The 21491-nt window shown below is 38.1% G+C and overlaps 1 protein-coding gene across 3 annotated transcripts in view; it reads left to right on the top strand.

Moving 5' to 3' along the window:
- The first annotated feature begins 379 nt into the window (after positions 1-379).
- The window catches only part of TEX10 (testis expressed 10), a 68092-nt gene continuing 46980 nt past the window's right edge, over positions 380-21491 (top strand). For 2 of the 3 annotated variants that reach the window (XM_069105831.1, XM_069105822.1), the window contains exons 1-4: positions 380-607; positions 9726-9914; positions 15271-15986; positions 16357-16600. In XM_069105831.1, coding sequence (XP_068961932.1) covers positions 9735-9914; positions 15271-15986; positions 16357-16600 — 1140 coding nt within the window. In that variant the 5' untranslated portion in view covers positions 380-607; positions 9726-9734. Of the gene's footprint in view, positions 608-9725; positions 9915-15270; positions 15987-16356; positions 16601-21491 lie in introns of those variants that run through there. The other variant, XM_069105840.1, reaches the window with a different exon arrangement.

Genomic DNA, 21491 nt, shown 5'->3' with positions numbered 1-21491 from the left:
ATTGGACGATTTCTAAATCTTTGTGTCCCTGGCACCGACCACAGCTCCCTCAGCATGAAGCAGGGGTTTAAATTTGTTTGCTTTCTTGTTTTTGTTGAATTGCTTAAAAATATTTATTCAAGAATGCATGCGAAATCGCTTCAGTACCATTCTATTTACACCTTTGGAGAGTCTGTTCTCCATGCTTTGGCGCGGGAGCGGGAGAGGGCTGAGTAGGCTGGCCTCTGACTGCAACTAATACACACTAGAGAGGGAAGAGCCGGCCCTGGCTCTGAAGCTCAGAGTCCTGCGCACTGGCTGCAGTCTTTGGAGGCACCGCCCCACTGGGGGCGGGGCCACGCACGCCCCGCCCCCTGCCCCAGCGCGCATCGCGGACGTCACGTGGGAGTGCACCCTGCGTGGGGCGGGGACAGGGGAACCGGATTTCCGGGCGGGGGAAAGCTACGCGGAGGCCGCGTGAGGAATAGGTGATTTGAAAACACGCTCGCTACTAGGGCAGAAGAAAAGGCGGCGTAGAGTGCGGCGAGTTCGGGGGGGGAGTATTGGCGCGAGCCGACGTCTCTCCTTGCCCGGGTTGGGCCCCGCACACGCCACATCAAAGTGCCAGGTTAGAGGCCTGCGGCCAGGGCGGGAGGATGCGGGGGAGAGCCCCGAGCTCGCGGCGCGTGAGTCCCGGCGCGGGGGCCCCGGCCCGCCCGAGCCCGTGCGCTGTCCCGCGCGATGAGGCTGTGGGAGGCCCGAGGCCTGCGACCTGGGGATCGGCTGCCCCAGAGCAGGGCGCAGAGCGAGCCTGGGGCCCCCTGGATTGGCCTTGGGGGCCTGCCTGCTGGGTGGGCCGGCAGGGGCGGGGCGGCCGCTGCTCCCCAGAGCTCTGAATTCCGGAGCTCGCGGCGGAGGGGAGGGGAGCCTACCTGCGTTCCTTCTCTTGGGGGTGGGGGCCGGCCTAGCGGAGGCCTAGCCTGCGAAACTCATCCCCTCCCCCGACTCATTCCCGCCTACTCCCTCGTCTGTGGCCTAGGCTAGGCCGAGGAGCAGGGCTGGAACCGTCTGGGTAAATTTCAGAAAGGAAGTGGTCTCTCTGCCCACCCTTAAATGAGCGCACTGACCGAGAAGAAGTTGAGGCCCCTTGCTCCTAGTGATTTGACATGGAAGGTACCCGATTCACAAATTAAGGATTTAATTAAATTTCATTCTACAAAGCTGCGATTTCCAGGTGTCTGTGGCTTAGTTTGCTGTGCCACGGAACATCATCCTGCGTCACTGACCTTTCACTCGTAATTGAACGTTAGGTAGTTGGGGGAGACCTTGGCTAGGAGAGTCTGGGGTCCCTCCCTTGCTTAGGCTGTGTTTTAGTGCTTTCCCTGAGGTTGCCACCAGTTTATTGGGTCCGTATTTTGGTTGTTCCTAGTGGATTGCATTTTTGTCCCCTCTGCTAAGACTGAACCCTTTGAGAGCAGGGACTGTTGTTTTTGCCTTTTTTTGTTGTATCCCCAGAGAAAAGCACAGTGCCTGACACACAATAAGTAAAGGAGACAGTTGAAGGTACAAGGGAAAGTATATAAGACATACAAATTGCTTACTTCTCAGTGACTCAGCTGTGGTGAGGTTAGAGAAAAAGAAAAAGATGTATAAAACACGAAGGCAAGGGATAAACTTATAGACTGGACTTGAAATTTTATTGTTATAGTGAGCTCCCAGATTAGGAAATTCCTCTACCATGCCAGGTAGGGTCCTCTTAAGCAACTTGTGGTCTTTTGAGAATTAGTAAGCACTGAGACGTTAAGTGTGACTAGCCCATGGTCACAAAACTAGTACGTGTCTGAGTTAGCTCTTGAATCCATGTCTTGGTGGCTGTGAGGCTTGCTCTCCATTTCCTGAGCTGTGCCTGTATTATATGCAAGACACCAGAAAAACATTTTCACATTTATTTCAACCCTTCCTTCCTCTCAAAGCAGTGGTTAGTTTGTTTCTTTGGGAAAGGGAGGTAGGAATTGAGGAAGCTAGTCAGGTAGCAAATAGAAATAGGTATCAAGATAATTTAAAGCAAGACAGTTGAAACCATGGAAAGAATAAGGTCTTTATCACCTTTCTCTAGCCTATTGTAATGTTTCCTTAGTTTGTATCTTTACTGACCAATTCTTCCCTTAATCTGAGTCTTTTACTCCCCAACCCCCCCAAACTCCAGTGGCTTCCTTTTGCCTCGTCTAAAATACACATTCATCTATTTGCCTTTAAAAGTTCTTCACCTTCTGGTTTCAGCCTGCCTTTCCATGCTCATTGCAGTTTAGTCTTCCTTTGATAACTCTAGTACTCTAAGCTCTGTCTAAATTGACTTGTTCTTCCCTATAACAGATGACATGCCATTCTGTGCCTTTGTACTGGGTACTTCTTTGTGTCTCCAGTGTCTGTCGTCCTTCTCTCATAGAATCTTTAGTTTCCTTCAAAGCATAACTCAGCTGTCACTTCTATAGGAGACCTATTCTCACACCCCCATTTATTAGTTCTCTTCCCTTGGAAATTACCTTGTAGATGTTTTGAATTTGATTTTTAAAAATTATCATTATTTTACAATTAACAAACACATACTTTTGCTCTCCTTTTTCTCTCTGTAGAGAAAGAAAAAAGAAATGCTTTGACTAGGTTTTGTAATAAACATAGTCAAGTAAAACAGATTCCAACATTTGATTTTTTTTATATACATGTTGCAAACCCCTCCCCCCCCCAATAGAATACAGGCTCCTTTAAGGCAATGAGTTAATTTTTGTCTTTCTCCAGTACCTATGAATGTGTGGCACCTAGTGGGTGCTTATTATTATGTCCCATAACATCTATGGAGAGAAGAATTGGAATCTAGGATGTTCCTTTGAAGCCCTGTTCCCGTATACTCAAAAAGACATTACAAAGCAATAGAACAACAATAGCTAGTATTTATACAATGTTGTTGTTTTTTTAACAAATATTTTATCTTCACAACTGTGGGAGTTAGGTCCTGTTAGGGTCCTGTTATTCCATTTTACTAGGGAGCTAATGCAGACAACTTAAGTGACTTGCTTAAGGTCTCACTAAGTTTCTGAGGCAAGGTTTGAACTCAGGTCTTTCTCACTCTAGGTCTAGTGCTCTTTCCACTGTGCCATCTTAACTGTTTGGGAATTAAAAGTAACTTCACTTTTCAGTTTCATGATGGTCAGTCGTCTAGTCAGCTCTCCATTATTTGTGCTTGTGGAGGTGAAATATTCATGTGGATTATAAAAGTGATGGATACTCTGACCAGGACTCTCTAGCTGTATGAATCCTAGAGACATTACATAACAGGCAAGACAGTCTATGCAATGGGTGGTGAATTCAGCCTTTTTTGTTTAGCATTTGATGACATGTTCTTTTAGTGAAGCCTTTTGTATTTATCTTAACTTGGTCGAGAATAAAATTACTTGGAAGGCAAACATCAGAAATCATGGACAGCAGTTTTGTATGAATAATGGCTTACCTTTGATGTGTATAATGTATGTATAATAATATTTATAATATCAACTGAAGATGTAAGTTATTGAGTTTTAAAGGATATCAGAGCATTTAGAAATGCAACCACTTCTCTGACTGGAATATTCAGGATTCCACTGTTGTGATTAAGGGATGAAAGGAGAAGCAAAATACGATTTATAACTTCTGGGGAGCAGCTAGGTGGTGCAATGGATAAAGTACCAGGCCTGGAGTCTGGAAGACCCGAGTTTAAATCTGGCCTCAAATACTTAATAGCTATGTGACCCTGCACAAGTTACTTACCCCTGTTTGCTTCAGTTCACTCATCTCTACTGAAGGAGATGACAAACTATTGTCTTTGCTAAGAAAACCCCAATTGGGGTCACGAAGAGTCAGACATAACTGAAAAATTACTGAACAACTTCAGAGGGAAAGCAAGCAAAAGCAGGCTTGAAACATCTACATTGCTTATATTTTATTGGTCATCAAGTCTTTTCTATACCTTAGCAGTGTCTTTCATAGGTGTTCTTTCTCTGTTTTCATTGCTGCCATTTTGGTCTAGATCTATCTATGACTTCTAGGTTGTGGCATGTTTTTATACATACATATTTAGCATTCATTAAAAAAAAATTTTAGTTCCATATTCTCTCCTTTCCACACCATCCCTTACCTAGTGAGAAGGTAAGCAGTATGATACCCATTATACATATAGCCGTGTAGAACATTTCCATATTAGCCATTTTTTTTAAAAGCAAGAAAAAGCAGAAAAAAATCTGCATCAGTTTACACTCTGTTTATTAGTTCTCTCTTTGAAAGTGGATAGATTTTTCATATTGGAATTAATTATCTTGGATCATTGTATTGATCAGAGTACCTAAGTTTTTCATGGTTGATCATCATTACAATATTGTTACTGTGTACAGTGTTCTTCTGGTTCTGCTCATTTAACCTTGCATCAGTTCATCTTCCCGGGGTTTTCTGAAACCATCCTGCTTGTCATTTCTTACAGCACAGTGGTATTCCATCATAATTATATACCAAATTACATACCACAACTTAATCAGCCATTTCCTTATTGATGGGATCTTCTCAATTTCCTATTCTTTGCCATCACAAAAAGAGCTGCTATAAATATTTTTTATGCATGTCTTTTTTCTTTCATCTCTTTTGGATACAGACAGTAGTGGTATTGCTGGGTCAAAGAGTATGCACAGTTCTATAGTCTTTGGGGTATAGTTCCATATTGTTCTCCAGAATGGAGATTGAATCATTTCTCAATTCATGTATAAGTGTGACTTGTAATAGCCTTCTAGTTGGTTTCCCAGATTCTAGTCTTGTCCTCCCCACCCATCCTTTCTTTCCCAGTCTATATTTTCTTAAATGCTACCTATACTCTGTTGCTGTTTGTCTGCCCAGGAACACTTTTGTCTGTTGCATAAAGTCTTAAATTTAGGGTCCTCTATAATTTGACCTCATCCTACCTATCAGAACTTTTTTTTGTTTTTTGCTCCACTCAAGCTTAAATTAAATTACTTTGTTCTGGATTGTTAGCTGGGATTCTGCATTCTCTTCTTTGCCTAGAGAGCTAGCCCCACTATTCTGAAACTTCTAGCCCAAAGGATCTTTGAATTCCCTGAGGACATTTGTTTCCTATTTCTTTGTATTTCCTCATTCAATTTAGCATCAACTTAGGCCCATTGTAGGTGCTTAGTGAATGAATACTTGGGTATTGAATATGCATAAAACATAACTCAAAACAGTGAAGTTCTCCAAATATCCACGATTAATTTTTCTAGTTGGAGCTACTTCATTTCAGGGTCTTCATAAAATTTTATTTCTCTTCTATTCAGTTCAAAATTCAACAAACATTTATTTAGGCCAGGACTTAAGCTTTTTCCATTCGTGACCTCTTCAACACTTCTTAAACATGGGTCACATATGGGGTAGATCCACAGTTTAAGAAGTGCTGATGTAGGTCTTTTGCCTTTAAAGCACTGATGCTGTTATTTTTTTTACCTCAATATCATCACTAGTGCAAAAGTTGTAAAGCTGCTATCTTCTTCCTCTACTCCTGTTGGTGTTAATTTTATTAAATCTGGGGATTTTTATCCTAGGGAAGAAAAGACTTAGGAGATATGATTGTTGTTTTCGTATCTTGAAGGCCTGTCATATACAAAAGAGATTACATTTGCTGTATTTTGAGGACAGAATTGGGAACAATGAATGGGACTAACTAGGAAACAGACTTAGCTTCTTTGTAAAGGAAGAAATCTGTGGCAATCAGGAGCTGTCCAGCATTTGATTGGATCATCTCTAGGGCTAAAGAGTTATTATACAAGATCTTCACATGGGTGCTAAATGATTGCTTGTTGAAGAGGTTACCCATAAAGAGGGTTAGGTTTGCTCTGGAGACCCCAAAACACTTAACACACCAGGTCCTGCCAAATGAGTTTGACTCAAGTCTCTTCTCAGCCAAAGAAAAATAAAGTTTATTAAAAGTTCTCTTGTACTGGACACAGAGTAAGCCTGTGCTAGGTCATTCTATGGCATTGTCACACACGGAGACAAGATGGGGTCTTATATACAGAAGGTTGTGGGAGGAATCTAGGGGGGTCTAGAGGAGGAGTTAATGAGGTCAGTGAGTGATTAAGAGTGGGAAGCCACCTGGAGACTAGGTGGGCTAGGCCAGTTCAAGGGTGGATTGATATTTTGATAGGTTTGAGGGTGGGATGTCTAGTAATAGGTTTGGGCTCTCCCACAATGTAAGGCTTATGGCTTCATGCAAATGCCTTATCAAATGAGACTATTTAATCATAGTCCAAGGGGGGTTCCCAGAGCCTGTACCTCAAGGACTCAAGGAGAGCTCAAGGGGGCTCCCAGAGCCCAGACGTCATCACTTGTCTCCTGTATTATAGATAGGATTTATGTTTCAGGTAGTAGTTGAACCAGAATAACCTCAGAGGCTCTTCCAACTCAGAGATACTAAGATTCTGTTTCTATAAGCATGTACCATGTGTTTTATCCTACTTGATCTGAACTCCACTGCCTTAAGTTCTGAAGTAACATAGCATGAAGAGTCTTGACATTCTACATTAAGTAACTGATTTCTTTGGACCATAAACTTCAGCTGAGTCTTTAATGGGACAGTGTGTGTAGATGTGCGTGTGTGTATAAGAAGTCATAAGGAAGGAGGTTTCAGCTCAACATGGAATATTTTTTAGCAAGAGCCTATGAAGATGGAATGGGCTACCTTATTAGGGATAGTGTTGTATTTAAGCAGAGGGTCTGTTTTTTAACTCTTCATTTGTGGAGAGAATTCTTAAGTGTAGTTGGAGTAGATCATTTGGGATTCCTAAATCAAATGATGGTGATGTCATATTTGAGGATTGGGAGAATGGGATAACCCTAAAAGAAGCTTTCTTCTGTGGATTTCTCTTGACTCTTAAGGAATAACTTAAAGAGAAACTTCAAAAATGTTTTGAGTAACAGTACCATCATTAGAATAAATGCATACTCATTGGAGTAATTCCTATTACTCTCTAGCTACATCTTGTAAATAGACTTTAAAAAAAAACCCATTATGAGGGGCGGCTAGGTGGCGAGGTGAATAGAGCACTGACCCTGGAGTTAGGAAGACCTGAGTTTAATTCCTGCCTCAGACACTTCACACTTAACTAGCCATGTGATCTTGGGCAAGTCACTTAATCCCAATTGCCCTGCCTTCCTCCCTCCCAAAAGCAAAAATCCCATCATGAATAAGTGGATTATAATAATGTCAAAATATCCTAGTTTCAAGGTACATTGTATTTAATTTTTGTTTTCTTTTAAGACTTGATATTGTTGTGTTTGTTTAAAGAAGTTAATTGCTAGATTCACATATATCAAATGTTGGTAGAGTAGTTATGTATGTATGGTATTAGTTCTAAGCCCTCTCATGACCCAAGTAACTTAATATAGGAAAAGCAGTATACATTGAGTTTAGAGTTAGAAGACCTAGATTTGAGTTCTAGTCCTTGAGTCTTACTGCTCATTTTGGAAACATCATTTAAGTTTCCTAGGTCTTATTTTTCTTATCTGTATAATGAAAGGATTGAGCTAGATGAGTTTTCCAGCTTTTTATCTCTCCTGTGACTTGATATCTAAGTAATAGCACCAACTAGGAATAAATAGTCAATCAAAGGAAGGGCAACTTATCTTATAAGCCCCTGGGGCAACTAGGTGGTTCAATAGTTAGAGCACCAACTCTGGGGTGTGGAGGACCTGAGTTTAAATCTGTCCTCAAATACTTACTAGTTATGTGACCCTGGGCAAGTCACTTAATTCTGTTTGCTGCAGGTCCTCATCTGTAAAATGAGCTGGAGAAGGAATTGGCAAACCACTCCAGTATCTTTGCCAAGAAAACCCCAAAATGGGGTCATGAAGAGTTGGACATGGCTGAAAAGAGTGAACAACAAACACAAGCCCCTAACCTGTTAAAAATCTCTGATTTTGAAGGGAAGATTTGGGGCCAGTCTTCTTTAGTTCTTTATAAATCTTGTTTCTGTAATGTGCTATTTATTCCTTATCACTCCTGTGTAAACTTAAAGTTGGCACTGGCTATTTTTTTCCCCTTAATACTGCTTTTTTCCCAGTTAAATGTAAAGATTGTTTTCAGTGCTCATTTTTGTAAGCTTTTGATTTCTAAATTTTTCTTCCCTCCCCCTTCCCCAAGACAGCAAACAATATGATATAGGCTATACATGCACAGTCATGTTAAATTTATTTCCATATCAGTCATATTTGTGAAAGAAGACTCAGAACAAAGGGGGGAAACCTTGAGAAACAAAAAACAAAAATAAAAGTGAAAGTAGTTTGCTTCAATCTGCATTCAGACTCCATAGTTCTTTCTCTGGATGTGGGTAGCATTTTCTGTCATGAGTCTTTTTGAAATTGTCTTAGATCACTGCATTGCCAAGAAGAGCTAAGTCTGTCATAGTTAATCATAACACACTGTTGATTTTGCTGTATACAATGTTCTCCTGGTTCTGCTCATTTCACTCAGCATCAGTTTATGCAAATCTTTCCCAGGTCTTTCTGAAATCCACCTACTCATCATTTCTTATAGAATTCTATTACATTCTTATAGTATTCCATTACATTCATATACCACAGCTTGTTTGGCTATTTCCCAATTGTGGGCATCCCCTCAATTTCCAATTCTTTGCCATCACAAAAAGAGCTGCTATACATATTTTTGTACATGTGGGTCCTTTTCCTTGTGAGCACTTTGGTATACAGATCTAGTAGTGGTATTGCTGGATCAAATGGCATTGATTATTTTTTTTTTCTTAAAGTCTAGAGCTATTATATTTCTGTTGAGAAAATTCATTATGTTAAATTTTTCAACTGAATGATATAAATCACTACTTTTCATCAGTGTCCCTTGTTAAATCTACCAATCTACCCATTTTGACATGATGTGAAAAACTCCCAGTTTGAGGCTAATTTACAAAATGGATAATTCATTTGTAGACCAACTCCTATTTAAAATTGGCTAAGTATGTTTGTTGTGAAATTCATAAGGACACAAAAGGAGAGAAGGGATCTGGTGTCAAGTTTGATTTTACTCCAAAACCCAGTCCTTCCCTGGGAAATGGTTTTCAGTTTTGAAATATAAAAAAAGATTTTCACTGGAGGCAAGGATCACTTTCCTGAGGTTCCTGGGATCCTAGTAGTAGGTAGACAGTTGATGTTTACAAATCATGCACATGCATGAATTAGAGATAGTTTTTATATTGTAATTGTGTTTGTATCATTATTCTTTTACTTAAGGTTGTGAGCTACATGAGGGGAAAAACTTATTTTAATAACTGCCGCTGTGTTTAGTCCAGCCCTGCATGTAGTAATTGCTTAGTAAATGTTCACTTTGAATAATGGAGTTGGTGTTTGAGTAAGTTATGCTGTACAACACTGTAAGTTGGTTATATTTGGGGGTGGATGGAAAGGGAAAACTCATGGATTTAGGGGTATTTCTGGCCCCCTTTCTTCTCTCTTATACCCTGGGCTCCCCACTTCCATCCTTTGTTTTCTGACTATGAAGACCATTTTGTGAGTTTTAAGGAGGATTTTTCAATGTGGCATACCTACATTTGCATTTGTCTTGTCCTCATGCTGTTAAATGTTAAAATAGTAATATAAGCATCTGAACCATGTAGTTCTTTGGATTCATTGTTCTTACTCTGTTTTTGAAATAATCCTTTTAATTTTAGGATTCAAGAATGACTAAAAAAAGGAAACACCAAGATGATTTTCAAAAGGTGAAACTGAAAGTTGGAAGAAAGAAGCCTAAAGTAGAAAATGCCACAGATACAAACTTTAAAACAAAGACAATATGCCTTCCTGTGCAACTCAAAGAGGATGAAACACTCCCAACTAATAACAGAAAACTTAACATAAAGGTACACCATGGTATTTTGTTAGTTAAAAGGTTTTACTATAAAATCATCTAAACTTTTTTTTTAAATGAAATGTGTTTTTGTTAATTCTATTATGACTAAGAGGCCTATCACAAAGTAGTTGGTTGCTAAGCCAAATTAAAGCCTCTGTTTCTAGTTCAAGGGCCCTGTCTTCTTTCTTTTGTACTGTTGCCTTTTCTCTACCTTATTCATGATACTGTTTCAGATAACTTTTAGTCCGGTGGTCTCTCCTGCCTCTAAACTCATAGCACTTAATGTCTATACTCTTCATTTGACAATAGACCATATGTTGCCTTATGTTATCTATAGTATTGGTATCGTGTATTGTACTTTTTGTTTGTTTTTGCTTTGTGGAGGGGGAAGCTAGGGCAATTGGGGTTAAGTGACTTGCCCAAGGTCACACAGCTAGTTTTTTTTTCTGTGTGTGTGTGTCTGTCTGTCTGTCTGTCTGTCTGTCTGTCTGTCTGTCTGTCTGCCTGTCTGCGTCTGCGTCTGCGTGAAGTGTCTGAGGCCTAATTTGAACTCAGGTCTTCCTGACTCTAGGGCTGGTACTCTATTCACTGCATCACCTAGCCACCTCTTGTATTGTACTTTTCATTTGTGGAACTTGCATTTATTTTGTAAACTTCTTGAGGGAAGGGAACCCAATTCATGCTCCTTTGTGGGCCCTAGAATGCCATAATAAATCTAGTTAGGTAGGATGGTTTCAGATTTTGGAGTGTCTTGATTGCTGAATCATAGGAGTTTGAATTTTACTGAAGAAGCAGTAGCGAAACCTTGAAGATTTTTGAACTGAGGAAAAAGTAAGCATTATTGCCTATGTTCAAGAGAGATTATGCAGGTTGTTGTGTGTCCTTTTTTGAAGAGGACCATAACATCAGGGAAATAATGACATGTCTTGCAGTTGACTTTGACAGGAGTGAGGGAGGGCTGTGCAAGGTCACCAGCCTCTTTCCTCCAAAGCCATCTGGGTCACAGGCCAGATATTCATCTGGATGACTGGAGATGGCCCAGGATGATATGGGAGACCCTGGCACTTTTAGGGTAATAAGGCCTTTTCAGTTTTTCCTTTTGAGGGAAGTAAAACCCAATTCAGTGAATAAGCCCCTTAGAAAAAAAGAAAAAAATCAGGCTGGGAGGGGAAGACCCTTAGGATTGCTGTTCCAAAGAGAAACAGTTACTCTTGACTTTCACTCTAAGCCTGGAGGGCCCAAAATACCATTAAGTGGAGCTTGGGCAGGGACCTATTATGATACAATCTGTGAGCTTCAGAGTAAATGGGTTTAAGATTTTGTTTTTGAGAGAAGGAAGAAAGGAAGGACATCTAGCCAGTAAACCCCAAGTTAACTGGGCAGCTTCTGGCCATCAAAATTTACCTTTCTTTGGAAGGGAGAGGACAAGGACCAGCTGAGTTACCCTACTGACTGGGTCCCCATTCAGGCAGCTTGGACTACTCCTAGGTATTTGTCTTTGTTTTCGAAGAGGACCATGACATCAGGGAAATGATGACATGACTTACAGGTGACTTTGACTAGAGTGAGGGAGGGCTGTATAAGGTCACTAGCCTCACTTTCTCCAGAGCCATCTGGGTCCAGTGGCCAGATATTCATCAGGATGACTAGAGATGGCCCAGGATATAATGGGAGACCTTGACCCTTTTAGGCTAAGGCCTTTTCAAGTTATGCTCGTAGCATTTTGGAAAGGGGATAGATAGGAATAGAGATGGATTACAAGTGAAAAGACCTATTAGTAACTATTAACAATCTATTAAGGTAATAGTGTACTTAGTGTTGGTAGAAAAGACAGTACTTGGTAGAGAGCTTTATGAACTAGTGGGAAGAATGTTGAACTTTGAGTCAACAGACCTGGGTTTGAATTCTGCCTCAGATTCTTCTTAGCTATTTGATCATGGTCAAATCACTTCTTGGCACTTTAGCTTCCTCATCTGTAAAATTGGAACACTAATCTTTGTACTGTCTGTCTCAAAGCATTTATTGTGAGGAGAGCATTTTGCAGACCTTAAAAACACCATCTAAACCTCCATCCATACACACACACACACACACACACACACACACATATTTGGTAACTTAATAGAGTTGAGAAGTCAGGGAAAAGGAGGAGTTAATTAATGACCTTAACGCATGATAGTATGGGGAACCAAGGGAATGATAGTGCCATAAACAGAAATAGTGAAGTCAGGAGGGAGAACAGTGTTAAGGGGAAGGCTCTTAAGCCTGGATTTGAGGTGCTCATAGCACATCCAAGTGGAAAAGTTCTCTTAGTCATCTGGAGATGCAGGACTTAGAAGCAAATTCAGAAATACAGATTTGGAATATTTGGAGCTGTGTTAGTGAGTGAGATTGCCATGGAAGAAGACAGCAGAGAAAGAGAAAGATGAAAACAAAGGAAGCAGACACAGGTTTTCGGGGGAAGCCCATATTAAGGAGCAAGAAGATAAGTTAGGGAAGAATTTAAAGATGTGGAACTAAGAATTGGGTATCTGTGACCAGGAGAGGAGAGAGTATCCAGTACAGTGAGGATAGTCAGCTGTATTAATTTTACAGAAAATAAAGATTGAAAAAAAGACATTTGATTTGATGTTTAGGAGGTCATTGGAGAAGGAAATTTCAATAGAGCAGCATGGTCATGGTCAGGAGCTCCATTACAAGGAGTTGGAGGAGAAGGGGTTAGTAGGATAGAAATGAACAGTGCTGAACTGCTGACCAGTACATTAATGGCATGTGTTGAAATTCTACTCAATTTATGTTATTATAAAGAGATTATTTTTTATTTATGTTTATATTATTTTTCCTTTGAATTGTACTACTAAATGAGACAATTACACTTACTCTTGAATCAGACTCTTAAAGGATTTAGAATATAATCTTTTCATTTCTCTGTGATTTCCCTTTTTCCTCATGTTAATGTATTTCAGTAAATACTGTTACTGTGGCTCTATACTGAAAGTGTTTTTCCCCCTAAGCCCAGCAACTGCATAAGTGAAATGTGTGGCCCCTTCTATACTCCTAGAATAGCCTCACTGCACTATACCCAACTTCAGACTCTCCCTGGGAAACAAAGACAATTCTCCCTAAACATCTAAACCACGTTTCACCATTCTTTGACTCTTGTTTAAAGTCTGTGAACTTAATTCCTTGGCATTCCTTAGCATGAGTTAGGAATTAATTTACTGGAAGGGGTATACATATTAAGGGAGCTCTTTGCAAGGTGTACTGGTAGAGAACAGGTCCAGGATTGGTGCCTTGGCAAGACTATATTTGGCTTAGTTCTTGACTTGTGTATATTTTAGTGATTTTGTCATTATTTAACATATAAGTATATTGCAAAATATTTTAAAACAAAAAAACTGCAGCAAAACAAAATTTTTCTAGGGTGTGAAGCAGTGGAAGTTTTTTTCTTGGGATGGCTAGAATGGCAAGGAATTGGCAGATCAGTTCTGAATTTAGCTACAGCGAAGAAAAAAGAAAATAAATGGAAAGTTTGAAGCATAGTTCATTTTGATATTTTTTTACCTTCAAATTTAAATAAAAAATTTACATACTGTCTTCTTTTATTATACAGTTGTTAAATTTATTAGAGATAATTTTATATTACATTATAAATATTTTTATATGTGTGCATGGGAGATACGTTTATGTATAGAAACCAGACACTTTAATAAATGAACAAGGTTTCTCTGAATGCAGGTCTAAGCTGTAAGTCATTACTTTAGTAACATTTAAAAAACCCGGAAACTAAAACAACTTAAAATAGCTTTGAAGACATTGAGTACCAATTCTTCACTTCCCCTCAACTTAAAATATTGCTGTCTTGAATTAAAATTCATTAAGTTCTTGACGCTGAAGGCTTTAAAAAATTTAAAGTCCTAAATTTTTGTGGCTTGATCCTATGTGTGCTCATTTGTAAATGAGTAGTATTTATATATGGGCCTGTATGTATTAGTGAGGCTCATACATCTGTATATATGTATATATTTTTCAAGTTCAAGAGACGTGCAGAAGCATTTATATTTTTAATTCATTTAGACCTAATTTTTTTATTTTTGCTTTTTGGAGGGCAGTTGGGGTTAAGTGACTTGCCCAAGGTCACACGGGTAGTTTTTGTGTTAAGTGTCTGAGGCCAGATTTGAACTCAGGTGCTCCTGACTCCAGGGCTGGTGCTCTATTTGCTGTGACACCTAGCTGCCCCTAGACTTAATTTTTGAAAGTTTAGGAAAAAATTAAGTTTGTTTTTTCAGTGCAAAAGGGTAATGAACTTCATGGAATGTCCAGGTTTTGATAATGGAATTCTGTTAAACCTTCCATTCTGTAAGATCTAGATATAAAATAGCCTCTCAAATAAATTAGTATCTCATAAGAAGTTTTTTTAATCCAGTAGAAAAAGGAGGGAGGTAATTCATAATTTGTTTTCCCTTTGCATTTCTTAACTTTTAGCTTATTTTTTGTTGAAAATGTGGTTTGGGCATTTTGGGTGACTTTATGTTGATGTTTGAGGATGATTGAGGGGAAGTGAAGAAGAATTGGTACTTAATCATTATGTGAAAGTATTCAAGTACAGTTTGGTTCTCATTCTTTTTTGTCTTCACTTCATGTCATTCATTAGAATCACTGATTGCTATTCAAAGACTAGAAATAGGTGTATCAATTTTAGACAATTCTGTAATCAAGTAAAAAGTATCATTTTATGGACTATCTACTGATCTATATATCACTGTATCTGGTGATATAGAGGATTTTAATATTTGTATTATACTAAGATTTTATCTGTGAAAAGATTTCCTGAGCATATTAATAAGTTTGTTAATGGGAGATGTTAGATTTTACTTTTTTAGTAAAAAGGAAAAATAAAAGATCCTGGATACCCTCTGTTAATCCTAATGAACGACTCACTTCTCAGCAGTGGAAGCTAAATATATAAGTGAGACTTATAAATTCCTTCGGGTCTTGGCATGTGGATCCACTTGGATGGGAAAATACGGTGATGGACTTTAAGGAACAAAAAGAGAAGCCCTATGCTATTAGGAATTCCATATGTATCAACTGAAAGGAACGTGCCAATGACCAGCAGCATATCCAGGTTTATGAAAATGGGGGTTCGCAGCCAGATTGAGTATTCCATAGTCTTTTAAGTATTTAAATATTATAATTTTAAGTTGTCTACTAATCCAATCAAATATTTATTAAATTCCTTGTGGAACTGAACTGAGCTGTATTTTGGAGAGCTGAGGAAATTGTAGCCATGAAGTTAATATTTTCACAAATATTCATATAGATGTACATAATACACACACATATAACTGTATTTATATTTATAGGACCTCCTGTCACAGATGCACCACTACAATGCTGGAGTTAAGCAAAGTGCTCTTCTTGGGCTCAAAGACCTTTTGTCTCAATACCCGTTCACAATCGAGGCACACCTTTCAAACATATTAAGTGAAGTAACTGCAGTGTTTACAGACAAAGATCCTAATGTAAGAGCAGCAGCAGTCTGCCTTCTTCAGTTCTTGGCTCCAAAAATACGACCTGAACAAATAACTCCATTTTTTCCGTTAGTAAGTGCCCATCTCTCTAGTGCCATGACTCATATTACTGAAGGAATTCAGGAAGACTCTCTGAAAGTCTTGGATATTCTGCTGGAGGAGTACCCAGCTCTTGTTACTGGCCGCAGCAGTGTATTGCTAAAGAATTTTGTAGAACTTATTTCTCATCAGCAGCTTTCTAAAGGACTGAAAAATAGAGACAGATCCCAATCCTGGATATTATCTGTTAATCCTAATCGGAGACTCACTTCTCAGCAGTGGAGGCTGAATGTATTAGTGAGGCTCAGTAAATTCCTTCAGGCCTTGATTTATGGATCCACTAGGTTGGGAGAATCTGGTGATCGACTTCAGGAACAAAAAGACAACCCCTATGCTACTAGGAATTCCATTTATGTCAACTGGAAGGAACATGCCAATGACCAGCAGCACATCCAGGTTTACGAAAATGGGGGTTCACAGCCAAATATCCATTCACAGTTCAGGCTACGGTAAGAGAGATTTCAGTTATGTCCACACTAAGTTATCTTATGTTGACCTATAGTTATTGATCATTTGATGGCTAATAGAAGTCATATCTTCCATAGTTAATCATTATTTGATTTTGTGGAAGGAGTCATTAAAAATATATTAGAGTAGTTTTATTGTCAGGGAAACCCTATGTTGAAGTAATAATTTAAAAATTACTCAATGGGCTCTATGTATTGTTATAGTACTTGTATGACACTAGATGTAGACATCTAGCGTTATCATTTCATGTTGTTTAATTCCGACTTACTATTTTTAAGCTTCTTTAAATCATCTAAGGGATTGAATTTAAAATAATTTTATTGTCTCTTTTTATTTTTCTTTCTGGTTTAGGTACGTAGTTGGAGGACCAGGTAGTATGGATGAGAGCTTGTCATCAGCTGATAATTTGAAAGGATTCATTGAAATAATAATTCCATTACTAATTGAATGCTGGATTGAAGCTGCACCTTCACAACTTGCTACTCCTCTTATAAATCCTTTAGGATCAGAATCTCATCAGCTTATGGAGCAAGTACTTAGTATTATTTCCCTATTGTGGAAACTCTCTAAGCGACATGATGATACGCATAAAATGGTAAGAAAAAAGGAAGAAAATTACATAGTTACCTGTTGACAATTTTATTATGGATATGAAGAAAATGTTTTCTTAAATTGTTGTATATTATCAAATTTTAATCAAGAGATGCCATTTTTGTAATTTTTACAAAAATTTGATTAGGAATTATTTTGAAATGGTATATTCTCAACTTTATAGATTTTAATTTTCTTTTGATACTTGCTAAGAGTTACAAATGTGCAAGAGAGAGTGCTCATTGTGAAATCTGCCAAAGTTAACTAAAACAAAAGGTTTGGTTTCCTTTTAGTTTTCTTATGTTGTTTGAAGTACTTGTTATTGTATATTGAATAGTACATGCTAGTTCATGTATGACCCGGCTGGTTCATGAATACTTTGCATAGGTTCAGAGAGGTTATTTCTTAAGTATAGGACTCTAGATTAGACTTTTGGGGAGAATGACTGAATATTAGGTATAAATAGTCTCAGAATATGGATAAGGTTTCAGGACTTTAAAGACATTCCTCAGGTGTCACGAGAATGCTTTAAATTTACTTCTTTAAAAATATTTTGTTCTAGAGAATACAGATTTTCATAAAACAACTTTCAGTATTCTTTGCAAAATAGGTGAGTGTGTAACTATTAATAGAATGTAGCTAAGAGAAGTACTATATGTTACTTTATTTTTAACAATTTCTATGTATTTATTTTTGGAAGAAAATTTATTCTGAACTCAGTCACCAAAAAAGAGCATTTCCATACACACAGCAGCGTACAAAGAGGTTCTCTATGAAACTGTAAATCTCCATTTCATACTACTTGCTTAAAAAGACACACACGCATGCACGTACATACACATACACTAAGTTCTACATGTTACTTTCAAAACTTTCCTACTAATCTCTTTCCTTCTGAAGAGAAGTACTATACTATCTTTACTATGTATAATTATATATATCAATAGCAGCTCCTATCTAGAAAGCTGATGGGGGTGTGATGTTTTACTTTTTAAAGAATTAAGTGGAAGATAGTAACTTAGTCATGGAAGCTTTTCTGGTATGGTTGTAGAAATAGCTTCTCTAGTTCTTGTCTCTGCTTCTGTTGAATGTTGGGGGGGGAGAAGCAATAAGAGCAGAGCTGTAAACTGTCAGAGAGCAGATAAAGGAGAGTGATTTTTTTTTTTTAAAGCAATCGGGGTTAAGTAACTTGCTCAAGGTTACATGGCCAGTTATTTCTGGGTGAGTGCTAAGTGTCTGAGCCCGGGATTCGATCTCCAGGTCATCCCGACACTGGGGCCGGTGCTCTTACTCGCTGTGCTACCTGGCTGACCCCAGGAGAGTGATTTTTAAAGCTGAAGCATCTATAACTGGCAGGAGAGAAGACAGGTAAGACTGATCCTGGACAATAAAGCCGAGGAGCTTTGCATATGTGCTGGGAAAGGCTTTTTATCACAAATAAGTATGAGCGCAAAAGGTTCAAAGTGTACTTTTTTTGCTTTAAAGGTGCATAACAAAAATTAAGTGCCTGGGCAGGGGGTGGGGGGGGCCGGCTTCCTGTATTTAGCTGTTTAAATAAATTGCTATGGCCATTCTGATAATGAAGTGGTCATGAATTGGCCACAGCAGTCCTTGAAAACAATTTATCACTTTTGAGCAGTTTTATCTTATGGTGGGAGAGCACATAAATTAACAAAATTACAGTATTGAAAACAAAAGAGTTTTTTTGTTGGGCTTTTTTTTTGTTTGTTTGGAAATGAACACCCATTATTATCGGAGCCTCAAATCAAGACTTTTAGTTAGACCATATAAAAGGCAGCTATCTTAATTTCAGGAAAAATACTTAAGAGGGAAAGTCTATTGAAGTCCAATGTCAGTGAAACACTGAGAATAAAAGCTTTGTAGAATATTTAGTAACCTAGGCTTATATAGGACAGTGAGTTTGGAAATCTGAGAGCTGATCTAAAAGGGGGAAAAAAGTTATAACCTAAAACCATAGAAATACTGTGTGGAAAATCTTTATTTCTGAGACTCCCTAAACTCTCCAGTAAGATTTAGGTGACAGCCGCATAGAATCATGGATATAGAGTCAGAAGGAACAACAGAGACCATCCAATATGACCCCTTCATTTTATTTTGTTTTTTATATAATTAAATTTTATTTTTTCAGTCAGTGGAAAGCACCTCTACCTTTCCTCCTCCCCTTCACTGAGAAAGAAGAAAAAAACACAAAAATGCCTCTTTCAAACATATATAGTCAAACGTATAGGCAAACAAAACAAATTCCTGCATTGGCTGTTGTAATGACATTAAATGGCTAAGCCTGTTCCTTTTCCCCATGTGCTTACATACTTCACTCATGTGATTGATGTAAGTGTTCATTTTACAGATGAGGAAACTCAGGCCCAGGGAGGTTAAGTGACTTGCCTAGGTAGCTAGCAACAATAGTGAACATCAGAGATGGGATTTAAACTTTGGTAATCTGACTAGTGTTCTTTCCTCATTTCAAAGTGTGAAAATATTATTAAATTATCTGATAGATGCAAATCTTATTTTTTCATAATCTGTGTTCTCATTTATGTGGATACTTGACATTGTAACAGGTTGTAACCCATCCACACCTGATAAGTCTATGTTCCTTTCCTTGGTGTTCCCCTGCCCCCATCCTTAACTTTCACATCATGTAGATAAAATTGATAAAAATGATTTGGACTGCCTCTTTATCTGACACTCTTGGAACATAACTAGATCACCTTTTTTTGAGATTATGTATCTTTCTAATGAAATTCCTTAATGATACTTTTCCAGTACAATTCTTTATTGGTAATATATTGCAGCCTGATATCCACAGTGTCCCACTATTGTTTAAATATGACCTGTATTCTTTGCAGAATAATATTCTATGATCTACAATTATAAGCAACACTGGAAGACTGTTGATATTAAAAATGATATATCATTATTTCAAGGGGAAGGTTAGGGTCATAAAAAGTACTGCACAGTTTCCCCAAATGCAGTCCAGCTTTCTTTGGTTCCACCTTTTTAAATTCTGTGTTCATTGTTCATCAACAGTGTCTGTCCAGCATATATGTACTGTTCTAAAAGACCAGTTTTCTGAGTTGTCCCACAAACTGCAGATCTCATCTTCATCCACTCAGTTGGTTTTTCTTGTGTGGATGGTTAGGCCAACTTTTTTGAGTGATTATGGATCTCATTTAGGAAGCTCTGCAATGCTATGGGGCTTGAGGCTCCTGTTACCAGATGACATTGTGCTGATTGCAACTGGAGGACCTCAGCATCCACAGAGGAATTTCTTTTCAATTTGGACTTTATCCTGGACATCCTTCATGGTGGTGGCAAATACCTTTGGTGAGCATATGTCTCCCTCTTTTATGCCTCATACAAAATTAATCATCAGGGGGTTATCAAAAGTTATTTTTCGTTACATCTTTCAAGGAATCTTGTATGGTTTTGATAAACTTGGGAGGCAACACGGGAGAGCCTTTTAAGGCAGGATTTTTCTTTACCGAATCAAATTCATTTTTATGATCAACAGATGGTAAATAAAGTAGGGTTTTGTACTTTCTATATTTAATAATCAATTGTATGTCTGTAAAGGGCTGCTTTAGAATATAATTTGCAAAAGTTTGCCTGTTTTTTAAAACCTTCATCAAAGCATCTCATAAAGATTCAGTAGACATGGGAAAGAAGGCATATGGGGATTGATAGTTATTGCTGTTGTCTTGGTCACCTGATTTGTTGTAAGTTTGTAGATTTAGATTTGCAAGGGATTTGGGGAGTTATCTAGTTCAATTTCTCTGATTTTGCAGAAACTGAGCCTTAGGGCTTAGAAAGAAAGCTTAAGTGAGTCGCTCAAGGTAATCTAGATAGTAATATCCATGGTTTCAACCCAGAGTCCAGTCCTATTTCTCCTAGGCCTTGATACCTCCCTACTTGCAAATATGTTCAGAAGTGATCATTCCCTCTCAAAACCTTGTTGCCTGAAGAGTGGACCTCTACTTTGTATGCTTCGTCTGGTCCAGTTTCTCTTACTTTTTTCTTTAGTGTTATTTCTATTTTTGATGTAGCAATATGATGACTTTGACTTTGGAATCCAGAAATGTTGGGCTCATTGTCATTGATGAGAAAAAGAGTTTGTTCCAAAGATCTTAATAGAACTTTTATTTTTTTGTTTATTCATTTGTTCTTATGTTTGACCCCTTGGTTGATCTGGCTTATTTGGCTCTGTCTTCAAGAATTCTATAAACATGCTTTACTCTCCTGTTTATTGTTTGTTGCTTTATGAAATGATACTCATTCTGTTCCACCATCCACTCAACAAAATTTTGCAAATAACTTGATATTCTAAACTGGTGTTGCTGTTGGCTGCCATATTACTATGCTTAGCATGATAGTTGAAGTATATGATCCTAGGTTTTAGAGTCTTTTTTTTCTTCCTTGATTTATATTGGTTAAATTTCCTTAATAAATGGTAATAATCTGTGTGAATGTCTGTTCTTTTGTCAATTTCCTTTTTGGAGGGAGATTGTAGCTTGGTTAAATTGGTCATACTTGGTGTTGTCTTAGTTGCATGTTATATCTTTTAAAACTTCTAACTTGCCATGTTTAGGTCTTTCCTATAACAAATCAGTGGTCTGTCTGACATTACTGGGGCAGGTGATTTGAAAATGACTCTCATATATATAACCAGTTTTTTCCAGTCAAATGATAATAATTTGCCTTTTGGAGGCAAATGTTATTTGACACTAGCCATGTCCAACATCTCACTCTTTTTGAAGAAAATATTCATGATATAAAGGTATGAGGTCTTTAGTTTGTAAGCTTTTGGTTTCTCTGTATCTTAATCCTGAATCACGTTTCCTTTTATTTTTCATCATGTTCCCCTATTTTTACCT

This window comes from Petaurus breviceps, unplaced genomic scaffold (assembly GCF_028583685.1).
Source record: "Petaurus breviceps papuanus isolate PSGF00001 unplaced genomic scaffold, PetGlider_PUasm1.0 138, whole genome shotgun sequence".
Taxonomy (NCBI): domain Eukaryota; kingdom Metazoa; phylum Chordata; class Mammalia; order Diprotodontia; family Petauridae; genus Petaurus; species Petaurus breviceps.
The sequence above is the reverse complement of the archived record's forward strand: the minus strand, read 5'-3'. Positions and strand labels throughout refer to the sequence as shown.